Source organism: Ursus maritimus, unplaced genomic scaffold (assembly GCF_017311325.1).
Source record: "Ursus maritimus isolate PB19 unplaced genomic scaffold, ASM1731132v1 scaffold_14, whole genome shotgun sequence".
In the NCBI taxonomy this organism is placed as follows: domain Eukaryota; kingdom Metazoa; phylum Chordata; class Mammalia; order Carnivora; family Ursidae; genus Ursus; species Ursus maritimus.
The window spans coordinates 39,310,244-39,333,311 of NW_024423786.1; the positions used below are offsets into that span (position 1 = coordinate 39,310,244).

Sequence of the window (23,068 nt, forward strand, 5' to 3'; positions counted from 1 at the left end):
CCCCCCCCCCCCCCCCCCCCCCGCTTCCATTCAGGCCAGACAGGTCGCCTCGCTTACCTTTCCTGGGATGGCACCTGTGGCTTGGCGAGGGGAGCCTCTCTGGGCTCTTCTGCCAGGGGCGTGGGCTGACTTGCCTACAGCTGGAGCTGATAAGACAGCAAAAGGGACAGGCTGCTTTAAGGCTGGGTCAGGGAACATTTGCCACTTTACAGGGAAAAGCTGAGGCTCAGAAAAGATTAGTATCACACCACACCACCCAGGGGCTGGAACCCAAGCCTCTGGCAGCAATCATGTCCTCACCACCCTTCCCTTCAGAGCAACGTAGGCTGCAGAGGGTCTACAACCCCACCCCAGGGCACATCAAGCGTCCCCACCGAACCTTTCCAACCCCCGCCCACTACATAGGGCAGGGGCTAACTGTGCCAGAGTAAGGGCCCCTGCATTTCACTCAGGGGGCCTGAGCCTGGCTCCACCCCCATTCCGGCCACTGGGTCTCAGGTCAGGCTCCAGCAGGCCTGGAGTGGGGGTGTGGAGGCAAAGCCACCCAATCCCGTAGGGACAGGTTTCACAACTTCCCGGATAGGGCTGTGGTGGGTCACAGTGCAACCTCCAGCCAGGAGGATGGGGTGGCTCCCACTCCTGCTCCTTCTGACGCAGTGCTCAGGGGCCCCTGGTGAGTGCCCCCCACCCTGATCCCCACTTGCCTTCAGGAAGGGGTGAGCCCTGGGCCCATCCTGCTATTCAAGCCAGGAGCTCACTTTCCTGGCATGGAGCAGTGAGTGCTCTTGGCTTCTTGTGCAGAGCTGGGCAGCCCCAGGAATACATATGGACACTGCCTATTCAGGCCTGCATTAGATTGTCTGCTGTAGCATTGAGGCAGTGTGGGAACTGCGTAGATGCGTGCGCACATGCAGGCAGTTATCCCTCATGAGCCGAATCTAGCCCGCTAACCTAGCATATGCCCTAGTGCTGATGGGAGCTCAGACTTGGTGTCAGAATGGGTTGGGCCTCTGCCTGGGTAACAGGACAGCTCTGAGCCTTAGCATTTTCCGCTGAGAGGTGAAATCGGCTCCCTGGGCAAGCACCATCACCCACTGCTCTCCTTACAGTGTAGGTTTTAGACCTGAGCCTAGTACCTTGCCCACTAAACATGACCACTGGTGATAACTACCATGTCTGGGCCTGCTTGTCCCACTCTGTACAGGGGTCTGACCCTTGAATGTGCCCACAGCGTCCATCCCAGAGTCCTTGTAGCTTTGATCCCCTGAATGAAGTGTGGATGTGCCGATATAAATGCACTGACATGAATGCCCACCCCCGCAGGGCAGCGTTCGCCCTTGAATGACTTCCAGGTGCTCCGGGGTACAGAACTGCAACACCTGAGACATGCACTGGGGCTTGGGCCTTGGCAAGAGGATGTGACAGATGCTGAGGAGTGTGCAGCGCGTTGCGGGCCTCTACTGGACTGCAGGTGAGTGACCACAGGACCTAGATAAGACTGGGTGGCAGGTGAACCTGGGTGACCCTGTGCCTCGTACTCCCAGGGCCTTCCACTACAATGTGAGCAGCCACGGTTGCCAGCTACTGCCATGGACCCAAAACTCACCCTATACGCAGCTGCAACGTTCGGGGCGCTGCGACCTCTTCCAAAAGAAAGGTAGGTGGCTGTGGAGAAGGTGGGCCAGGGATAGGGCTGCTGAGGCCTCAGGCCTTGTTGACAATGAGTCTCTTGCTCCCAGACTATGTGCGGACCTGCATCATGGACAATGGGGTCAAGTACCGGGGCACAGTGGCCGTCACCACGGGGGGCCTACGCTGCCAGCACTGGAGCCATAGGTTCCCCAATGACCATAAGTAAGGCAGACACCTCCCCTCTGTCCCTGCCCCGCCGGCGTCTGCCCTCACCCCAGCACGCACTGAATTGCTGCTCTCCGCCCCCAGGTACACGCCCACACTCCGGAACGGCTTGGAGGAGAACTTCTGCCGCAACCCTGACCGGGACCCCGGAGGTCCCTGGTGCTACACGACAGACCCTGCAGTGCGCTTCCAGAGCTGTGCCATCAAGTCCTGCCGGGAGGGTAAGCGGCTCTGGGTCGAGACTGGAGGAACATGCCACGCCCGTCCACGAACCCACCGGCCTTGTCTTTCCAGACGCTTGCGTTTGGTGCAATGGCGAGGATTATCGCGGCGCAGTGGACCGCACCGAGTCGGGACGCGAGTGTCAGCGCTGGGACCTGCAGCGTCCGCACGCGCACCCCTTTGAGCCGGGCAAGTGCGTGTGGGCGGGCTCGGCATCGCGGGGGCCGGGCTATGGGAGGGCCCAGGACTTCAGGGGCGGGACCCGGGATACGGCAGGGTCCACACTGGGTCTCAGTCCCAGGGTCTTGTTCGCGCCCCGCTACCGCTCCCAGGTTCCTTGACAAAGATCTGGACGACAACTATTGCCGGAATCCTGACGGCTCCGAGCGGCCCTGGTGCTACACCACAGACCCGCAGGTGGAGCGAGAGTTCTGCGACCTCCCCCGCTGCGGTAGGGCCCGAGGGCGGGGCCTGGGAGGGCACCTGGGAAACGGGGGTGTGTGTGGCCTGCCTGCGGAAAGAGGAGGGACTGGGCGTGACCCGGCGGTGGGCCCGTGGGAGTTGGACTCGGCCTCAGCGCAAGCCGCGGTCTCAGCTCCCGCTCGGGCTCCGACCAGCTTCGGTCCATCCAAGGGTCCGAGGCACAGCAGCGCCACGAGGCCACGACGCTCAATTGCTTCCGCGGGAAGGGTGAGGGCTACCGGGGCACCGCCAACACCACCGCCGCGGGCGTGCCCTGCCAGCGGTGGGACGCGCAGAACCCGCATCAGCACCGTTTTGCGCCGGAGAAATACGCTTGCAAGTGAGGTGCCGGGCCGCCGCTGGGGGCCGTACCTTTGCAGCCGGGACCTCGGGAGTGGGGTCCCGGGGCGGGGCTTGAAGGAAGGCCGGGGTGGGGGGTGCTCCAGCCGGGGGCTGGCTGGCCGGTGGGCTGCGCCTCAGCAAGAACTGAGAGGAGCCCCCGTCCAGGGACCTTCGGGAGAACTTCTGCCGGAACCCCGACGGCTCCGAGGCACCTTGGTGCTTTACGTCGCGCCCTGGCATGCGCGTGGCCTTCTGCTACCAGATCCCACGCTGCGCCGACGACGTGCGGCCCGAAGGTAAGGCCCAAGCTGGGACTGGAAACTTGGAGCCAGAGGGCTGGGGCGAGAACCGGCTGACTGCCGCCCCCGCCCGCCGCAGACTGCTACAACGGCGTCGGGGAGCAGTACCGCGGTTCGGTCAGCAGGACCCGCAAGGGCGTCCCGTGTCAGCACTGGTCTGCGGAGATGCCGCACAAGCCGCAGTGAGTCGGCCTGCGCGCCCCGCCCCTCCCGGACCAAGGCCACAGGCTCCGCCCGGGCACGCCTTCGCCTAACTGGAGCCCGGCAGGGGTTTGGGACTACCCCGCTAGGACTGTGCGTCCTCTCCCGCCCAGGTTCACACCCACCTCCGCCCCCCACGCGCATTTGGAGGAGAACTTTTGCCGGAACCCGGATAAGGATAGCCACGGGCCCTGGTGCTACACTACGGACCCGGGGACTCCGTTCGACTACTGTGCACTGCGGCGCTGCGGTAAGCGCGACGCTCCCTCGGGGCCCGCCCCCAGCTTCCACCTTCCAAGGCTGGCTCCCTCAAGGCAGGTGAACTTGGTTCTTTCAGATGATGACCAACCACCGTCCATCCTGGAGCCCCCAGGTATGCACTTGGGCCAGGCGTGTCTTGGGGCCTCTTAGGGGCCTCCATCCAGTCGGAGTTTTCCCGAGGCTCATTCTATCCCCCAGACCAGGTGGTGTTTGAGAAGTGTGGCAAGAGGGTGACCCGCCAGGACCAGCAGCGCTCCAGGCTGCGTGTGGTGGGGGGCCAGCCTGGGAACTCGCCCTGGACAGTCAGCTTGCGCAATCGGTGAGACACAACTGCCTTTCCCCAAGAGAGGAGCTGAGGGTATATCCTTATATCCTCTGCACTTTTGCCAGGGGAGTGGGAACCTGTCCCTGGCTGCACAGGTCCTAGCCAAGAGATGGCAAGTCCAGCCTGTGTCCCAGAACTCACTGTTCTCTCCTAACCTCTACTCCTCCAGGCAGGGCCAGCATTTCTGTGGGGGCTCCCTAGTGAAGGAGCAATGGGTACTGACTGCCCGGCAGTGCTTCTCCTCCTGGTGAGCCTCCCTCGGGTTTGGGGACCCAGTCCCACCCCCCTGCCTTCGTCTTCCCCTTAGCTACCTTTCCCAGGTGAGCCTTGGGGCAGCAGACTATGAGTCACAACTGATCTAGCAGACCTTCTCCCCCAGCCATGTGCCTCTCATGGGCTATGAGGTATGGCTGGGCACCCTGTTCCAGAACCCACAGCCGGGGGAGCCAGGCCTGCAGCAGGTCCCCGTGGCCAAGATAGTGTGCGGGCCCTCGGGCTCCCAGCTTGTTCTGCTCAAGCTCGAGAGGTGTGTGACAAGTCAAGAGGTGTGAGGTGGGGCTGAGACTTATGGGCCTACACGCTGAGTGCCCTCATTCCCATTAAAGACCTGTGACCCTGAACCAGCGAGTGGCCCTGATCTGCCTGCCCCCTGAGCGGTATGTGGTGCCTCCAGGCACCAAGTGTGAGATCGCAGGCTGGGGTGAGACCAAAGGTAAGAAAGAACACAGTGCAGAGGCATGGACTAACCCAGACCAGGAGGCCTAGCCTCAGATCCTACCCAGAGGCCCTCTTCTCCTTCCCATTCTTATCACCGTAGGTACAGGGAACAACGAAGTCCTAAACGTGGCCTCGCTGAACGTCATCTCCAACCAGGAATGTAACGTCAAGCACCGAGGACGCGTACGGGAGAATGAGATGTGTACTGAGGGACTCTTGGCCCCTGTGGGTGCCTGTGAGGTCAGTGTTGGGGCACCCATTCCCAGCTCAGGGAGGGTCCGGGAACCTGCAAATGTACTCCTTTATCGCCAAGGAGGCTAACGTCTGCCTTGGCCCAGGGCCCCCTTACCAATTCTTCCATCTACCAGGGTGACTACGGGGGCCCACTTGCCTGCTTTACCCATGACTGCTGGGTCCTGGAGGGAATTATAATCCCCAACCGAGTGTGCGCCCGGCCCCGCTGGCCAGCCATCTTCATGCGCGTCTCTGTGTTTACGGACTGGATTCACAAGGTCATGCAGCTGGGCTAGGCCCAACCTCAATCCCATGTACTTTGGAGAGGACAGAGCTTCCTGTCAGACATAAAGCTGCCTCTCGTCTTTACACCTGTGCAGGGTGCTTCTTAGCCTCTGCTGGGAAATCAGGTGGTGTACGTCCTTGCTAGGGCCTGGGTGGCTCAAGCCCAGCAGAGCTGGGTTGGGAGATCTCATTTTAGGACTACCTTAGCTTGTAGGCACTATGGAAGGGCAGGGCCTCACTAGTTCCCTAGATAAGCTGCTGGTAAGACAAGGGCGGTGTAGGGCAGTTTCTAACAGAAGGGGCTGCAGCAGAGGGAGCTAGCCTGGTGAGATCCCAGTTAGCCCTGATAGGCAGCAGCGGAGCCTCTCACTGTCCCCTGCCCGGCACGCTGGAGGTAGGTGAGGTCCTTAAGGCTACCACACCCAGGACCTATGGTACTCTGAACCCCAGAGGTGAGGCTGGGGTTAGGGATGGCTTGGTACAAAGTCCCGGCAGGAACCAGACTCTGTGTCCTCGTTTATTATCACCGTATAGCCTATATTCCTCGGCTCACCCATCCGTGAAGTCCAGAGCCCAGGAATCCTCTCACCGATCTGCCAGACCCCGGGGCTCTCCAAGAGCAGAGTGTGGCTTACGCCCACCAGCCCAGGCAGGGAGGCAGGGCTTCAGCTGCCCAAGTGTGTGTGCAGCCAGAGCACAGCATTCATGAAGCTGTCCGACTCCACCTCCACTTCTGAAAGTGCGTGGGTGCTTTTGGGATACAGCAGGAGCCTGCGGTGGTTGTGCAGCAATGTTTAAGGCTGGCGCGTTCTCCCCTGTTCACCTGCCCCCCCCCCCCACCCCCGCCGGGCTGCCAGCGCTGTCCTGCCGCACTCACCGAACAGGCACGTTCCGGGCCTTGAGGGCACGGTAATACTCCATGCCCTGCTTGAAGGGCACACGCCGGTCCTCCTGGCCCAGCATCAGCAGCAGCGGGGTCTTCACCTGGGGGCATGGGGAGTGGTGGTGAGCAGCGCCCCGCGGCTCTGGATAGCCTGGCAGCATACCAGGCAGGGGGAGGGCTGCATACCTGGGGGGTATACTTGATGGGTGACTTGTCCAGCATCTCGGCCCACACACTGAGGTCTGGCAGGCAGTCGCTGCTATAGGGGAAACCAGCCTCCACCACGCACCTGCAAGAGACTGCCCTGAAGCAGCCCCGGGAGCCCTGGCACCCGCGGGGGCTCCGTGCGGGGTATGCAGCGACACAGAGAAGGGCAGGGACCTGGGGAGCACACCCACCAGTCAGGGATGTCGGTGGAGCCCATCATGGAGGCGATGTTGATCACAGGGTTCCTCGCCACACAGGCACCATAGGTCTCAGGGTACTGGCCAATCAGGTGGCAGGAGAGGAAGCCACCGTGGGAACCACCCATAAGAGCCACTCGGTCAGCGTCAAAGTGTTCTTCCTGGAGCACCTGCTCTACTGCGAACTACAGGGTGGGGCAGAGTGTGCTGCAGCCAGCTGCCCACCCGGACGGAACGCACCCCAACAGTTTACCCTGTGGCCTGTCCAGAAGCCCCGGCCCCTGCTACCTGGACGTCCTTCACATCCTGGTGGCCCACATTGCCGGGAAGGGAGAGGATGCTGTCCTGGCCAAAACCCGTGGAGCCACGATAGTTCACTGGAGGCCAGGGAGGAACCAGACAGGGTGGTCAGCAACATTCCCAGCCCCGTGGTCGTGCTTTCACCCCTCTGTGAAGTAGGCCTTGGGGCCTGCTCCACAGACTGTCAAGGCACAGGAGCCAAGGGGTTTGAGGCTGTTGCCCAGTGACTAAAGCACCCTCTCCATGGAAGTTCCTGGTAATGGTGGCCAGGTCCGGGCTGCAGACGGGTGGTACCCGTGGTGCCTGCCCACCCCGTCGCCCTCCACAGCCCTACCACTGCTACAGGATCCTGCTCACTCACCCAAGAGTACTGCAAAGCCCATCTTGCAAAGCACGGCTGGGAACAGCATCCAGGCAGTGACAAAGGATGAATGGGGTCCCCCTGCAGACATGGAGCAGAGAGTGAAAGAGCCAGCCAGGACGGGTAGTGGGAGGGCAGCAGCTCTTAGACCAGATGCCTACCGTGGGGCATGACCACCATGGGCACTTGGGTCTTATCTGGAGGGTTGCTGGGCTGCAGAAGGATTGCTTCGAAGTCAAGGCCAGCTGCAGGGAGAAGGCAGGAGTCAGCAGAGCCAGAGCCACTGCCCAGGGGCTCCCCCAGCCAAGGCCTGAGTCCTAGCGGCAGGTCTGGGGCTGACCTCTGAAAGGTAGATCTGGCCAAGGTAGCCTGCCCCGAGACACCTGGACCCCAGGAGGCTCATACTCCTGCCCTAGTTGGGGAGCCCCACTCTGTCAGGACAGCATTCCGGATGAGGTGTGGTCAGAGGCCTCAAATAAGGCAGCGTCTCTGGGCCTTGGTTCTCCTACCACAGAGCGTTTGGCTTGGTGATGCCCAGCCCTGATACCCAGAGCAGGCACTCACACACCCGGACTACTACTCCCCGTGAGCATGCACAAGAGGCACAGAGAACCCCCAGAGGCAGGGAAGGTGACCACAGGTGCTGTGTGCTGGTGAACTTGGGAGGTGTCCCTCTGCCCCGGCCCAGCTCACCATACTCCAAGTTCTCTTGCTCTGGGGGTGGCTGCAGTACCCGGATGGCCCAGGAGATGTCGGGAATAGGCTCAGCCTCTTCCAGGGACACCCACAATACTTCCTGCTCCTTCCCTGCAGGAGGCAGGAACCCAACTTTCTGCCAAGGGGAAAGAGTGTGTCATAGGCGGCCTGGCTGCCTCCCTGCCCTTCCACCTCTGCTAGGGTGGGAGGTGGGCCACTCTCACTACGCTGGGCCTTCTACCCCCCTCCAGAGGGTACGTCATAGACGCCTGTTGTGAGCTGCTGTATGCAAAGGCACTCACGCATAAACACGCACCCTTTCCTCCTGAGCTTTTAGGCTCTGCTGTCTCCTTGTGCTCTGCTCCGCCAGAGGACTGGGCACTTTCCCAGGCACCCTGTTCTTCATAATGCAGACCTACACCTGGTAGTTCCTCTCCATGGGTGCCAGACCCTTGTGGACCATTCTGGGCTGGGCCCACATCTTGGCCTCCCACACACTGACCAACCACAGTCAGACTCAGGCCAGCTCCCTGACCTGGGGAGCTTGGCCTACACAGAACCCTCACCTCCTGGTCTGGGGCCCAGCAACACTCACCAGACTTGGGGGCAGGCTGGGTGTGGAGAACTGTGCCACCATGAGGTCCTGGTCAATCGTGAGCAGCTTCCAGCTTCCACCTGACCCCCCTGGAGAAGGCAGAGGCCACCACCTTTCCCACCTACTCCCTACATGGCCAGAGTCCCAGGCTGGTGGCTCTATGCCATGGTGCCCCTTTCAGCCCGAGAAGCAAAGGAACACCCACAAAAAGACTGTCACAAACACCCAACTGCACACAGTCCTGGGTGAGCCTCCTGCTTAGTCCCTCGTTCACCCAGCAGATGCTAACTAAGCCCAGGGACTGCCAAATCCGGGGCCAGAGCAGACCACCACAGCACGTCTACCCATGACCTCGACTGCAATCTGCAGGGTGGCAGCTAGGCCTAGGGGGTAGGAGTGGTGCTGACTCCAGGCCATGGGGTTCAAGCAGATTCTTCAGCAGGGACTGTATGATGAGGTACAGTTCAGCACCAATACTCTGGAATCTTTGTGGAGGAAGGACTACAGTTAGGGCAGGCAGAGGACTCAAAAGACATTTTAGGGGCAGAATCACAGGCCCAGACAAGAAAAGATGAGGGAACCGAAAGAGGGTTTCTCGGGCCCTGCGACAGCAGAGCTGCCTCTGCCTGAGGTATGGGAGGTCGGGGAAGGATGACTCTGGCAGATCTCGGCAAGAGAGAATTTTGTAGGTTTGAGAAGCAGGGGGTGTGCTGAGGCAGGGCCAGGATGTGCAGAGCAGAGTGGAGCAGGGGAGGCAGTCTATTGGCTGGGGAGGTCCTGCATGGTCAGGGTCCTTGCGAGACGCAGTAAAGGCTGCAGGACAGTCAGTGGTGCAGAGTGGCCAAGAGTGCCATTACTGCCCCGTGTGCCAGAACTCCAGTCCCTCCCCTGGCCTGGCTGGCCTGTTCACCAGCCCTGCTCACCAGCTGTCAGCGAGGTCACACTGCCCGTCTGGGTGTCCACAACAAACAGGTCCTGAAGCAGAGGGAAGGCCACATGTGGCACCACATCCAAGAGCCCTATGGGCCCCTCCCCCCACCTCCTCTCTACCCTCTTAGGGACCCCTGGGCCAGGCCAGGGCTGTGAGCAACTATGGCAACGGCTCCTCAGTTGCCATTGACAACTCCCATTGACAACTCCTCAGATGACACCTGGTCTGGAGGCCTGGACTCAAATCCCAGCCCCATCGCCACTTGCCAAGGGACCCTGGGCGAGGCAAGGAATGCCTCTGAGCCCCTGAGCTAGCGTGAGGAACAAATGATCTCACTCAAAGAAGTCTGGCACACTGTGGGTGTCCCTACCCAATCCCTAGGAGAAAGCCTCTGTCCCATCTCCATCAGCTCCCTGTACAGTGTTCGGGGGCCCACCTAGTGGTCGCCCCCTTATCCCCCAGCAGGACATGCCTGGGGGAAGGGGAACGGCACCTGTGCCTCAGGAGAAAAGGCCAAGGGCTCTGTTGTGGGGCACCACGGCAGGCGGGAGGCCAGGCTCCTCGAGAAAAATTGAGTCCAGGACAGGGGCAGGCAGGGCCTGAAGAGGCTCGTAAGACCTTGTGGGTGGGTATGCCACCTAGCAGTGTGCACATGCTATGCCCCAGGCCCAGGGCTCCTGGAGGCTGATCAGAGGGGCTGTCTCTCAACATAGGGCCCCTTACCTGCCGGCTACGCTGAGCTGAGTCGAAAACCAGTCTCTGGCTGTCAGCCGACCAGCATCCCAAAGGCAGAAGGCTGCAGTAGATTCCAGAGAAGTTCTCTGCAAAGATGGGAGGGCTGAGGCCATGTCCAGCGGGGAGGTATGGGAGGTTAAGCCTGTGAGGCAGTCTGGGCTGCTGGGGAATTCCCCCCGGGGCCCCCGCAACTGTGACAGAACAGCAGTCCTACACGTGGGGGTGCCCTAGATGATGAGGGGCTGCCTCAAGAGGGGGCTGGGGACAGACGCCTCTGAGAGCCCGGGAGAGGCAGAGGTCAAGCGCTTCTGAGAGGAACCACAGCTACCTGGACAAAATGCACTGGCTCTCCTATAAGCTGCTCCCATTGGACCCCTGGTAGGCACCTAGTGCTGTAACCAAGATGACACCTGTCTGTCTGTCCATTATGGTGTTCAGCAGAGTGCCCGGCAGAGGGGGCTGAATAGATTGCACTCACTTAACCCTCACTACAATGCTATAAAGAAGACGGGCTAGCACCTCCCACCGATAATAAATGGAAGCTCAGGGAGGCGAGGACACCATCCAAGGATGCACGGTGATAAGGAAGAGCTGGGTTTCAGACCAGATCCCCACCACTGCATCCCTGCAAGCCAAAGAGAAGGTAAGCAGGCCATGATTTTTCCACTGGACCCCTGGCGCTAACCAGGTGGCCTGAAAAAAAGAGCCCTCATGTCCTTGGGATGGCCCAGGATCCCAGACCAAGTGGTGAGCACTTGAGACTGTGACCAGAACTGCTCAGCCAAGAGCCACCCCCCCCCCCAGAGATCCCACTGACTCAGGCTTGGATGGGACAAACACTAGGGTAGGGGCTGGGAGTGGGACAGTGCAGCACCCTTGAGCTTGGAGCCTGTCAAGTAAGACATTCCAACCTAGTGTGCTTTCTGAGACCCCTCGGAGCAGAGGCTTTAAGCAGCCACCAGAAACACAAGAGCTAACCAGGAGCTGCAGCGTGGCGATGACACCGTCCAAATCCCCTGCCAGCTCGGGCCACTCTGATCTCAGCTCTGGTCCAGCTGACTTCCTTCTCTCAGAACTGCCCCCTATGGTGATGGCCCCACTCCCTGTGCAGCTGGCCCAGCAGGGAGCGGACACTTCAGACAGAACCCGGGAAAGATGAATGGAGGCAGCTGGCCCGGCACCGGGCTAACAGACGGCAGGAAAACAGAACTGCAGGCCCCACTGCACCCGACCAGAGACACACCCCTTACCTCCCAGCTGCCGAGGCACGACATCCACCACCACTGAGGTGACCTTGGTGTACCAGTCATACTGCAAGAGAGCACACTGGTCAGGTCCACCGGGCGACTGGCGGTGTCCTGAGAGCACAGAGCTCTTTACCCAACCTCTTCTCTGACAGCCCTGGGGAGCCTCAGGGGAGGGGAGGATGTGAGGGAAGCCTGAGGTATTTCCCTTCTGGTGACCTGGACAGATGTCCAAAGGGGCCTGTGACTTTCCCAAGGAGCTCTTCTTGGGCAAGGACTAACACTCTGTAACTGCCGGCTATCTCCCAGGCCCTTGTACAGCCTGACCACGGGCAGGTGAGAAGCAAAGGGAGGAACATTCTTGTAGACAGAGAATGCTCTAAGGTGGTGGGTCCTGACAGTGCAAAGCCCCCCATGCCAGCACTCTCAGCCTCCAGGTCCTGCCCTGGAAGACAGGCAGAACTCACACCATCACTGTACCCAGGACAGGAGGCCCACTGAGGAGCCCATGGGGAGCCGAAGCTGACCCTTCAGGTCTCATCCACCACCCCTTCCTCTTGCTGACCACTCCCCATCCTCCTCCAGCTCACCAGACACAGCTGGCTACACTGATGATGGGGGACCAGAGATGGGTACCGCAGGTAGACGATGCGACACTGGTCTGGGCTCAGCCGGGGAGAAGACACAGCCAGAGAGTCATCCGAGAGAAGCTCTAGACCAGACAAAAATGTGAGCATCATGCAGGCCGGCAGGGCCAGTGTATGTCAGCAAGGCACAGGTGGGCACCAGCACTTACCACACTGACCCCCGGTGAGGTCCACATAGTATAGGGCTGACCTGGAACCACCAGAGAGACACTCAGTTTCAGAGCCAGGCTGAGCTGCAAGGCCCCCTGCCCTGCCCTGCTTCCTCACCTGCGATTGGTGCAGAAGCGGATGCCCAGCCGGAAGGGCTCATGCCACCAACCTACAAACACCACACCTGTGTCTCCTGGGGCCCAAAATGCCTGTAAACAAAATCCCGGGGGCAAGTGTGAACAAGGGGCAGCGGCTCAAGCAGGGCCCCCAGACTCCAGGAGTGAAGCAGGCCGAGTCGGGGCTAACCTGTCCAGGGGACACACTCTCAGGAACCCCCTCAAGCACAGATATGTTGCCGCTCTCGACGTCCAGCACGCAGAGCACAGGAGTGCTTTTGGAAACCATGTTTTCTCCCCAGTCTTCATAAAACACAAACTGATCCCCCTAAGAACACAAGATACTCAATGTCCAGCCTGTCTCGCCTCCCCAGTTCTGACAGGCATGATGTGGGCAGGGAGCACACTTAGCCCTAGACTGCCCAGAAGGGCCTTCATGGACTGGCCGTAAACATGAGCACCTTGATGGCCTGGTCTGGTTTCTTCGGCCTGGCCATCTCATCATCGCTGCCACTGATGTCCAAGGCTTTTGTCTGAAAGAAGGACTCAGCCTTCGGGCGCTTCTTCTCTGCCACATACAACAAGTGTGTCTCCGAGTGCGACCAGGACAGGCAGCCAAAGCAGTCTGGGTGTAAGGAAGGCTGATCAGGGGGAGCCCTGGGCTCTGGCTGCCCCTCCTGTCCACCCTGTCTGCTCACCAGTCAGCTGCCTACCATCCTCGTACACAAGCCCGTGTTTCTCCAGCACCGACAGGTTGAAGCTCTTGAGCTTCCGGTTCTTCTCCCAGACCTGAGGACATCTGGGCATCAGGTTACCTGCCCCCCAACAGAGCCTCATCTGTAGGACTGAGCCCCTAATCGCCCACTGCCTGGTCCCATGCAGACTCACCTCCAGGAACTGCTTCTCCTCCCCAGGGCTCGTGCCTCCAGCCTTGCGCAGCACGGCTTTCATGGCGCCTGAAGGAGAGTCTCTGCTCAGCAGCCTGAGGACACGGGGTAGCAGGGCAGGGTTACCACCCACACAGTCCCATCCTGCCCCCTTCCTGGCCATAACCTCCTAGACCAGATTCTTGAGACTGGTCTCACATCTGCCCCTGCAGCTCTTGTAGCGCCACCATGGCAGCGGGCCTTCCCTCTCCTGCCTGGGGCAGAGGCTACTCCCCCCAGCCTCCCTGAAGCTCCATGGGCTCTAGCCCAGGTCCAAGTTTGGACAAAGCTTCCAGTGCTTATCAGGCCATGTCAACAGAGACCACGTGAGCTCCCAAGGGGCAAGAACTACCTGCACCAAGGCACATGGCAGGCCTTCATAAAAGGCTTGCAGATGGCTGTGTCCTTGCCCACAAGCTTCGTCCCTCAAACTTACTCCCCCCGGGTCTCCACACTGTTGCCCGCAGGCCCTGAGAACACCACTGAGTCCCCATCGTGGAACACCAGGTACTGGCGGCAGAACCGAATGTTCTCCATGCGTTCCAGGTCCCTCTGGGTCCACTCTGTGAGGAGAGGCATGACACTTAATTTGAGTTGACCAGTCCCAGCACTCGAGTCCCAGGCTCCTCTCAGCCCCTCAAGAGGAAGGTCCAGCCCACCTTCCCAGTCTGTCTCGATATTCTGGAAGCAGGATGGACAACACCTGGCCACGACTCAAGTCTAGGCCCGAGCTGATGGCATGTCAGAGAGAAACCACTCCCAGCACCCAACCCCCATCCTAGAACTTGAGGGGAGCCTGGCACGTGTATGAGATAGGGTGAGGGGTGAGCCTACAAGGCCAAAACGGTGTATCCCGGTCTGAATTCTACTCCCACATCCTCAGCTCATGCACTCAAGGGCACTCTGCCATAACACATCGAGCGGCGTCCCCCATACACCTGTATGTAGGATCTTCGGAGGGGTGCACCCTCCCACACCCACTTTCTCCAAGCCCCGTCTTCCTCCACACACTCGTGTGCACTGTCAAGCAGCAAGCCCTCCACATCTCCCTCCTCTCCACGCGAATGCAAGGCTCCGGAATGGGCCCGCCACTCGATTCCCCTCCATACACACACCGGTGTGCACCGTCCGGTAGCGGCCCCCGTACTGCGTGATGACATCCGGGCCCAGGCAGGCGGCGCTCAGCGTGGGCTGGCGGCTAAGGCCCCGGTACAGCGCCGCCGCCTCCTCGGGCTCGCTCAGCAGCACCTGCGCAGGGGACACACCAGGGTCAGGCCCGGCCCGGGCTGCAAGGACCACGGGCACCGCGGGCCGAGCCCTCACCTGGCGCTCCATGGTACCTCTCGGCCGCCGGGGCGGGGCGGCGCGTGCTGGCGCCCGGAAGTGAGGATCCCAGGGGCGGAGCCAGGAGCGGCCCTCCCTGCGCCGGCCACAGCCGCGCCGCGGGAGGGGCGGGAGCTTCGACGAATGGGCGAGGACCCTAAGCAGAGGGGCGGGACCTCGAGGGTGAGGAGGTGGGCCTGTGAGGGGGCAGTCTGAGCTTTGGACCCGGGAGTCCTGGAGGCTTGGGGGCAGGGACCTCAAGGGGAGGGATAGGCCTCTTTGGGACGGGCGGGCCGGTCAGAGGCCAAGTTCCAGGCCTGGTGCTGGGAGGGGAGGGAGTAGGGCGTCCGAGGAGAAGGGCTGGCTCTCGGAAACGGAATACAGGATCGGTCTCTAGGCTGAGCGAGGCCTGTGACCGAAGACGTGGCCCGCGTGGGCAGGAGGCGAGGCCTGAGTCTGGAATACCCTGTGAGCTGAAATATGCTAGGTCGGACGGGCGTGGACCCTAAGAAGGACGCGGCTTGGGAGGGACGCAGATTAATGGATCTTTGAAGCTGGGGCGGGGGCGGAGCCCAGTGAGGGTAGGTTCGAAGAAACGGCGATGAGGGCGTGGCTCGGAGAGACGAGGTAGGAGCCGAAGCTTGCCCCAACAGGCTTCACAGGCAGCCAGCCCTGGGGCTGACTTTTGGCTCCCTCCTAGTTCATTACGAGGCAAACATTCACCAGCAGGTGCCAGTCCCTGCCCTGGAGGGGCTCCGAGGCGGTTGGGGAGAGGAGCGCGCAGAGCCCTGGGTTGCAGGGCAAAGAAGGGCGGTTGCTGAGCTCTCAGGGTGTCGCCTGGGTTTATCGGCCACCAGGCCTACCCCAAGAGCTATCTGTCCCTGCAGCCCTAACTGCCCTGCCCAGTGGCCCCTTGCTGGGAATCGCGAGCTGGTGGGTTTCTGCCTGCCTCCCCAGGCCTCGTCCAAAGCTCTTGGGTGCAGAGGGCCTGACGGGGGTCAGACTCCACCCAGAATCAAAGAGCTTCCTGTGGACAGGAGAACCTGGCCAGGCAGGCAGACTCCCTCAGCAAAGTGGCACAGAACTGGGTGGGCTCTGATGGCAGGGAGGAGCAGGAGAGACTAGGCACCAGTCGGGCTAGTAGGGATATCTCCTACTCCATATACCCTGAGCCTGGCTGGTCTTCCACACCTCAGAGACCTGGCTTCCTGCATCCCGCCTTGCCTCTGACTGAGATCCCCACTTGCCTGGCCTGCAGCTTCCGCTTCCCCATCAACCACATCGGACTAGTTAAGTAAAAACAGTCCCCACTTTCTGAGGCCGCTTGCATTTGTGGGCACTGAGTATGTACAGGCCTGTCAAGGCCAGAACTAAGCAGAAAGGGTGACCACAGCCACCAATCTGAGTGTAAAGGTTGGAAACTAGGATGTTCATCACAGCGTTGTATATTATATTAAGGAAAACCAAAACCATGGTGCCTGGCAGGGTGTGTACTGTAGACTGGCTATATATAAACTCATCGTGCAGCTGTCTGGAATCCAGGCATTGGAGGGTAAACACCTAATTACCTGGGATGAACATGCAGAAATAAACAGGAGGCTAGAAAACAGAAGGTACTACACCTTCTGGCTTCTATTTAAGATGAAAAAGAAAAACACAGACAGGAAGGACCTACGTCAAGATACTAACTCTGGAGGAAGGTCAGAGGTGAGGCTGATACTCTTTTCTTTATCTGCATTTAAAAAGCTCTTCTAGCAGCTCTGGGTTTCTTTGGTAAGGAGGTTCTCCCATCCTTTTGGGGAAGGACTACCGTCTGGCAGCCTCTAAGAGTTGAGGGATTGAAGGAGACACAGCAAGGCAGACAGGTGTAGTGCTTGCGGGCAGCACCAGGGGGCAGCACTTGCTCACCTGGCTCACCAGGAACCAGGCCCCAGAAAGCTGCGCCGCCTGGACACAGAGGCCTGCACAGGGAACTAGCTGCTCCCTCCAGGTCCACACTTGGGACCTGCCCCGGGGGAGTCTTTGTGGAGGGCCCGTTGTTTTTGGCAGGCTTGGTGTAGATACAGCCACGGCCTTGCCAGCACTTTCATTCTCCCTTTGACTGTGAATGGACAGGATTATCCCAGGGTTGGGAATTTGGTCCTCGGGCTCAGCCTTCCCACTGCAGAAAGCATCCCAGAGACAGTCTGTAGGTTGTTTGTATCAAGTCCTTTTATTCTGATACCACAGAATTACCTTGTCACAATACAGGGGGAGGGACACCGAAGTACCACGAGTTCTCACAGAGCACAGGAGGACGGCACACAGTTCACAAGGTCGTGTGGAGGACTCGGGTCATTGCACTTACAACTGTAAACTTGTTTGTTTGACTTTGTACAGCGCTCTTCCCCCCTCAAATAAAGGAGAGAAGGTAAGAAAGGGAGGGAGGGAGGGAGGGAGGAGAAAGCAAAAACAAGACATGGAAGCTAGCAGAGGAAAGGCGTTGGGCAGCCGCCGCTCTCCAGGGCACTGCGCTTGGAGAGCAGGAGCTGATTTGATCCCAGAGGCTGGATGAGGAGGCGGACACGCACACACATACACATTCACACGCTTGTTCACATGCATACACACACAGTATCTCACGATTTCCATGGCTCTCCAGCGCCACCCCAGTGCGTGTGGCAGCAGGGCTGCTGGTACCCAGGGAGACAGAGATGATATCTCTGAGGAGTTTCAGTTGGTCAGGCCTGTCCCTCTGACCCTGTCGGAGTCCACGATGACAAGTATTTACAGAATGGGGGGAGGGTGGCATGAGGGCAGGGGGAAGGGCCAGTAGGCCAGGACTATGCTGCCATGGCCAAGTATCTGCCTGGAAAACTCCCCACAGGCTCCAGAAGACAGGCCATAGTTACTGCCACTGCTGCCCTCTCATTATGGGCCCCGAGACCCCATTCTCTTCCCGAGGACTAAGTGGGTGGGTGGGAGGGGAGGTGTCGCTGTGAAGTGAGTGCATGGGGCCCTGGAGTGAGCAGAGACAGTGCCCTTGCTCATGACACTGGGGAGGCAGGTGTGGAGAAGGCCTGGACTGCATCCCAGAGACTCTTTGCTCATTGGGAGATGTGCTCAATGCTCCCCACCGCCCAAGGCACCCAATGCTGGTCCCTCAGCCTCTGACTGCAGTGCCCCCAGAGCCACAGCTGCATCAACACAGGGGTCAGGACACCTGTAGCCCAGACAGGCCTGCTCCAGCCACCTTCACACGGGGTGATGGGTACAGATGTGTCCTGTGGGTAGCTTGGGAGTGGGGAGTGGCAGATGTCAGAAAGTTCAAACTCAGAGGGCTTGGTCAGAAAGGAAATTTGAGAAAAAGTCAACGTTTAGAGCCTGAGACCGGGCCTGATGGAGGTGGACCTGCTGTCATCTCCCTGCCTGTTCCCTGTTCCTGGTCCCATCCCCTGGCCCTTCATGGGAAGGATTACTGCCTTGGTCCCCCATGTATCCAGCCACCAGGCACATCCCCACACAGACCTGGCCCTGGGTAGTCAGAGGTGATGGATAGTGGCCTCCCTTAGCCCTTGCTCAGATGGGCTCTTACAGCCCAGGCCTGATCTCTGGGATGAGGCAGGTGTCCTGGGGATGGGTGAAGCCCCACTCCAGGAGGACCAGGGTCACAGGCCCAAAACAGAGGTCGACAGCCTCCTGTCTCATCCACGGCTGCCAGAGGTGGGCCAGGATCCCCCTCTGAAGGACTGCGTAGACCTTATTGGAAAGCATGAGAAATGTGGACCCCTGAGAAATGCATGGTGCAAACCAGAGCAAACTGGAGGAAGGCCAGGCCTCGAGGGGTCAGGTAGTCACTGCCTGCTGCACTGCCAGCTCAGAGAGAAGCTGAGGAGCAGTGGGACACTTGGGCTTCAGGGACAAGGGTGGGCAGGGAGTTTAGGTCCTGGGGACAGATGGAAAAAGGGTCACAACAGAACCTTCTGTGAATTTTGCTATTGAGAAGCTTCCCAAGAAACTCAGCGTGAAGCTACTGTCCATGGAACACCTGCTCCGGTCCAAGAGGACATTGTCAGCTGTCCTTGCCACAAGTGCCAGAGGTCTAGCTCTTCCTGAGCGCCTGTTGACTCCCTCGCCCCAGCCTCTATCTCTTGGCTCACAGACCTCAGAGCCGCCCAGCTACAAAGGAGAGGAATGGAGCAGGTATAGTCAGGAGCTAGGGTCTCTAGGACATAGCCAGACCCTGCCCTTGGCCTCTGTGTCTCTCCGGCCAAAGACACAGCCCAGCTCTGTGCCTGAGCCATGTCCCACTGAAAGGGGTGGCCAGACGCCCCTGCTCAGGAATGGGATAAGAGGGAGAGCAACTTACAGATGGAAATCTTACAGCAAACCTTCAGAATGTTCGCACACACACTCCTGTGTGGGCCCCACCAGCGTGTCTACTCCAGAGGCTTCTTTTCGCCTGTCGTCTTGGTCTGAGAAACCCGCAGGGCACACAAGGCCCTGCGCTGCCTGCCCCACAGCCTGGCACGCTCAGGCAACAATTCCAGCAGGTCCTCACTAGCTCGTGCAGAAGTCAGCTAGAAGCACTCCGGAAGGAGAGGTTCTGAGGCAAAAAGAACTCCCAAGCAAGAGGGTCGAGCATTTAAAATGGATGAAATCGTGCAAAAAGGCTGCGAGCTGTGCATGCTCCACTGCAGGACAGGCGGTGACTCACCTGGCAGCAGCGAGTCCTGCCACAGGTCAAACATGCCACAGACTGAGAATTTCACACACACGGTGGGAGCAGGGGCGGGGGGGGGTTGATATGAGCATATCTATCCAGTTTCTCAATTGCTCGTTTGCAATTGACTCCTTATACATAACATGGAATTTATTAAATATTAACAGTTGTCTTTGAGGGTTTATATTTCATTGCATAGAACGTTAGATGAGACTGGTGGGGGTGCCCAAGAGGAAGGGAGGCCCCCAAGGTAAGGGCCTTGGGGAGGAATGCCACCCAGTCCGCCAGGCGGGTGGACGGTGCCATACTCCCCAGCACAGGGCTCTGGGCCCGGCCCTTGGCTGGCAGAAGCCCTGGCCCCTCTGCTCTGAGCATGCCCACTGGTGATGGCTTAAGAAGGACTGGATTGCACAGTAAACAGAGGCGGGCTGAGGGGCCTCCCTAGACCTCGCCCTGGGGTTGTGCTCTTGGTGGCCTGCTGCCCCCTATTGCTTCTGAGTCAACATTCTCCCTGTGCTGAGCAGGGGCAGAGCAGAGAGGAAACCAAACCATCAGTCTCAGGTGGTGGTGGAGGGGAGAGGCAAGGAGGTGAGCAAAGAAAAAGAGAGAAGGGGGAGAAGGAGAAAAAGAAAAATGCTTATGAGGTATACACGTAAATCAAACTGAAATGATTAAGGCTGTTCTCGAAATCAAAAGAAATCCCCAGGTGTACGAACTGGCTGGTCGAGACAATGGCGGTGCCGCTGGGATGCTCACGATGGCTGGGGGGTGGGGGGATGGCTTTGAGATGGTGGCAGGCATGCTAGCATGCTGCCACCCATGGGCTGGGAGAAGCCTCAGCCGGTGCCCACGCTGCTTTTCGGTGCTATGGCCTCTTATTTCAGCGATGAGACAGTGTTAGGTCCTAGTGTTTGTAAAGTTCTCCCAACCCCACACTAGCCACACGGAGGTCTGCTCCGATGTCACCTAGAGGGCAGGGTGAGGGGAGCAGGGCCCTGTGGCCACAGAGGGATCTGGGCCAGCTGGAATGTGAAGGAAACGGAGCCCGGGGCCCCCAGCCCTCAGTCAAAGCCCCTCTCCAAGGCTGTGGAAAAACTTCTGGCATCGTGGAGGGAGGGCAGCGTCCGTCAGAAACAGGCAGCCTGCGCCCAAACTCTGTGTATAACGCATAGGAAGCCTGGCTGGCCGGGCCGCGGAGAGGCGGCTGTGGGAAGAGCAGCAGGACTGCAGCAGTGGCAGGGTGTCCGGAGAGGGCTCCTCCCTCCCAGCGAAGGCTAGGCCTCGAAGGTGGTGCCCTGAGGAGAGCAGGGTCTCTGGAAAGACAATCACAGGTCCCCCGGGCCAGTGGTCCCAACATGTCCCGCAGATGCTTCACCCGGGCAGCTGCTGTTAGAAAACATCCCGTCCTCAACTGAGGCCTGCCTGCCACGTCCCACCTGCTGTGAGTCTTTGGGCCAAGGGTTTGCCAGATTGCAGATGCTTGGAGGAGAGAAGGAGGGAGGGGGAGGGAAAGAAGGAAAGAAAGAAGGGTGTCGTCAAGAACGGTGGACGGCTGTTTCCCAGCCCTACCCTCCTCTTGGTCGGTGGCCAGCCATGCGCCTGCTGGCCCGACTCCCCCTCCCCCAGGGGGACCCCGTCCATGGAGCCTTGGGGAGATGGATGCTTGAGCAATTTTGAGCTAACAAAGAGAAGGACGGGAAGCAAGAAGAATCCAGTTGGCCAGGAAGGGACATTTCTTGAATAGAACAGAATGTGCTTCAGAGTGAGGAAGATGGGATTTCGTTTAGAAGGGCCAGCCTCTCCCAGCCCGCTTCTGAAATGGCCATAGAAGACACCAGGAGATGGTCCCTCACAGAAGCGCTGATCGCTTGGCCCAATGGTTGGCCAAACGCCAGAACTCGAGGGAGACCCCTTAAACTACAAAGCTGGTGGTCTCGGCGGCCACCCAGGTTGTGTGGCAGGCCGCGTGGTTCCTTTCGCTCCTCAGTGACGGAGCCCTAGCCCTAAGCCCTAAGCCCAGGGTGGGTTCCGCCAGGGACCTGGCCGATGGGCTGCCCCTCCTTCCCTTCAGCACAATTTCTGATTTCACATCTGTTCCGGGGCAACTCCGAGGAAACATCTGGCTGGGCGGGAAAGCGGTGGGGAGCCTGCTGTCTGGGCTGAAGGCCGGAAGAACGCTGGGGGTGCCGCGCAGTGGCTACTGAAATTAGAATAAATTCTGGGCTCCTTACTTTGGCCTACAAAGCCCACCCGAGCTGGCTCCCACCCCGCGGACTTCACCCCTGACCACCTTTTCCCTCTGCTGTGGCGCTGGCTGTGCTGGCCTTTTGTCCGCTCCTGAAGCCCGCCTGTCCCATCCCAACGTTCTGCGGCCTCTGGCTTACCTCACACTGACCACTTTCTTCAGAGCAGCCCCAGTGACTCATAACGCTGCCTCACTGGCTTCATAACACTTCCCACCTTCAGAAATCACCTTTTTAATCTCTTTATGTTTTTAGCTTATTTATTCTCCGTCCCCCTTAAATGGACTGTCAGCTTCGGAGGGCAGGGACTTGCTTTTGTTCCCTGCTGTAACCGTAGCACCTGGAACAGGGCCTGGCACCCACCTAGGGCCTGACAAACATTTGTGGAATAAATGGATAACCAGATGGAAGACTGGACCTTTCTGGTGCCCCCATTGTTCCCCTAGAGACAGGCAGCCCTTTGGAAACTACACCCCACTCCTTCCTATAAGCAGTCCTGGTCCGGGCTCCCTTGGGATTTGCTTGCTGACTCTCTGGCCCTGCCACGCACACGCCTGCTCACCACGAGAAGCACCCGAACCTCTGTCCTCTGAAGCTGAGAGGCGGCAAAGGAAGGGAAGGGAGACGGCCCCAGGGTTACGGAAGGGTAAAGATGGTCCCTGGCTGTGCACAGAGCAGCGCCACTAGCCAGGCTACTGTCCCTGCCATCCAGGACGACGCACCGCCTCGTCTTCTACCACAGAGGCTGGGCTGAGGCCAGACAGGGCTCCAGGAGGAGGCTTCTCACCCTGTGTTGGTCACTGCAGCCCAGACAGAGCTGGGCTCCCAGGCGGAGGCCCTTCCACTCTCTCCCTGGGCTGACCTGGTTGGGGGCTGAGACCGCCTGTCCAGTGACCTCCCTCTCCTCTCTGTTCTAGTCCCGTCTGCCTCACTCCTCATTCTGCTCTTCCATCTTGCCGGTCAGGAGCGCAGACTGTGAAGCCAACAGTGTTTGAAGTTCACGCCCGTGGCTGCTAAGCTCTGCAGGGCTGGGGACTCTGGCCTTACCCGACTGTCTGGAGCAAAGTCACCAGGACCCGCCTCAGGGAAGGGGCTTTGGAATCAGTGCTCAGCATGCAGCCCCCAAGCTGAGGGGCACAGCTGGCCTTCCTCAAGGTTGCTACCTGAGTCTTCTCAGCCAGCTCAGGGTCTCTGCCTGTCAGGCAGCTGCAGACCCCACACAGCTGAAGGAAGCCCACCAGCGTCCGCCCAGTTTACGCTTGCAAGAGCTATGTGGCACTGGTCAGCCAAGCCTTGGACCTTCACCCCTTCCTCTGCCCCACCCTACCCTGGACCTGACACTCACTGTTATACGCAGAGTCCAGAGCTGTGCCCAGGCCTCTGACTCCAGAGATTTTTCCACAGCAATGATATCATCTCCCTTCATCTCTTCAAGAGCCTGTGGAGTATTTACAGAGGAGGGTTGGGGAGGAGCCGCATCCCAGGGGGCCCTACCTACAAACTAAAGCCAACTCAAGGCTGTGAGAGCCCTGGGGTGGGGGTGGTAGGGGGTGGTGGAAATGGACAAGGGGATGTTGGCCCTAGCTTCCCTTTGCTGGGACCTCTAC

At 59.6% G+C, this 23,068-nt stretch overlaps 3 protein-coding genes and 1 long non-coding RNA gene across 8 annotated transcripts in view; 2 read left to right on the plus strand and 2 right to left on the minus strand.

Annotated features, from left to right (window-relative positions):
- Nucleotides 1–82, minus strand: part of RNF123 (ring finger protein 123) — a 32,682-nt gene extending 32,600 nt beyond the window's left edge. The window contains exon 1 of the mRNA XM_040628800.1: nt 58–82. The gene's annotated coding sequence lies outside the window, so the exon portion shown is untranslated. The remainder of the gene's footprint in view (nt 1–57) is intronic.
- Nucleotides 83–579: 497 nt separating this feature from the next.
- Nucleotides 580–5,289, plus strand: MST1 (macrophage stimulating 1). 2 transcript variants are annotated; one of them, XM_040628807.1, is made up of 18 exons: nt 580–673; nt 1,324–1,471; nt 1,545–1,657; nt 1,740–1,854; nt 1,942–2,078; nt 2,152–2,272; nt 2,412–2,530; nt 2,713–2,881; nt 3,049–3,179; nt 3,262–3,364; nt 3,497–3,633; nt 3,721–3,756; nt 3,843–3,963; nt 4,139–4,216; nt 4,349–4,495; nt 4,575–4,681; nt 4,787–4,926; nt 5,055–5,289. In XM_040628807.1, the coding sequence occupies exons 1-18, from the start codon at nt 622–624 to the stop codon at nt 5,214–5,216; spliced, it is 2,136 nt and encodes a 711-aa protein (XP_040484741.1). In that variant the 5' UTR covers nt 580–621; the 3' UTR covers nt 5,217–5,289. The 2 variants fall into 2 exon arrangements, with proteins under 2 accessions (XP_040484741.1, XP_040484740.1); XM_040628806.1 differs by having other exon boundaries at nt 603–673; nt 2,412–2,496; nt 2,697–2,881.
- Nucleotides 5,290–5,709: 420 nt separating this feature from the next.
- APEH (acylaminoacyl-peptide hydrolase) lies at nt 5,710–14,607 on the minus strand. 2 transcript variants are annotated; one of them, XM_040628808.1, is made up of 22 exons: nt 14,517–14,607; nt 14,309–14,441; nt 13,630–13,756; nt 13,156–13,249; nt 12,981–13,056; nt 12,729–12,892; nt 12,458–12,595; nt 12,269–12,360; nt 12,151–12,191; nt 11,945–12,066; nt 11,361–11,421; nt 10,099–10,196; nt 9,368–9,419; nt 8,445–8,533; nt 7,847–7,985; nt 7,315–7,398; nt 7,154–7,234; nt 6,781–6,869; nt 6,487–6,677; nt 6,275–6,377; nt 6,083–6,189; nt 5,710–5,976 (listed from the first exon to the last, which is right to left on the minus strand). In XM_040628808.1, the coding sequence occupies exons 1-22, from the start codon at nt 14,526–14,528 to the stop codon at nt 5,871–5,873; spliced, it is 2,199 nt and encodes a 732-aa protein (XP_040484742.1). In that variant the 5' UTR covers nt 14,529–14,607; the 3' UTR covers nt 5,710–5,870. The 2 variants fall into 2 exon arrangements, with proteins under 2 accessions (XP_040484742.1, XP_040484743.1); XM_040628809.1 differs by lacking the exons at nt 13,630–13,756; nt 14,517–14,607 and having other exon boundaries at nt 14,309–14,444.
- Nucleotides 14,599–22,884, plus strand: LOC103674819. 3 transcript variants are annotated; one of them, XR_005834554.1, is made up of 3 exons: nt 14,599–14,699; nt 16,767–16,926; nt 22,379–22,884. It is a non-coding gene; the product is annotated as an uncharacterized LOC103674819 (long non-coding RNA). The 3 variants fall into 3 exon arrangements; XR_571713.2 differs by lacking the exon at nt 14,599–14,699 and adding an exon at nt 15,739–15,805; XR_005834553.1 differs by lacking the exon at nt 14,599–14,699 and having other exon boundaries at nt 16,654–16,926.
- The last annotated feature ends 184 nt before the right edge of the window (nt 22,885–23,068 follow it).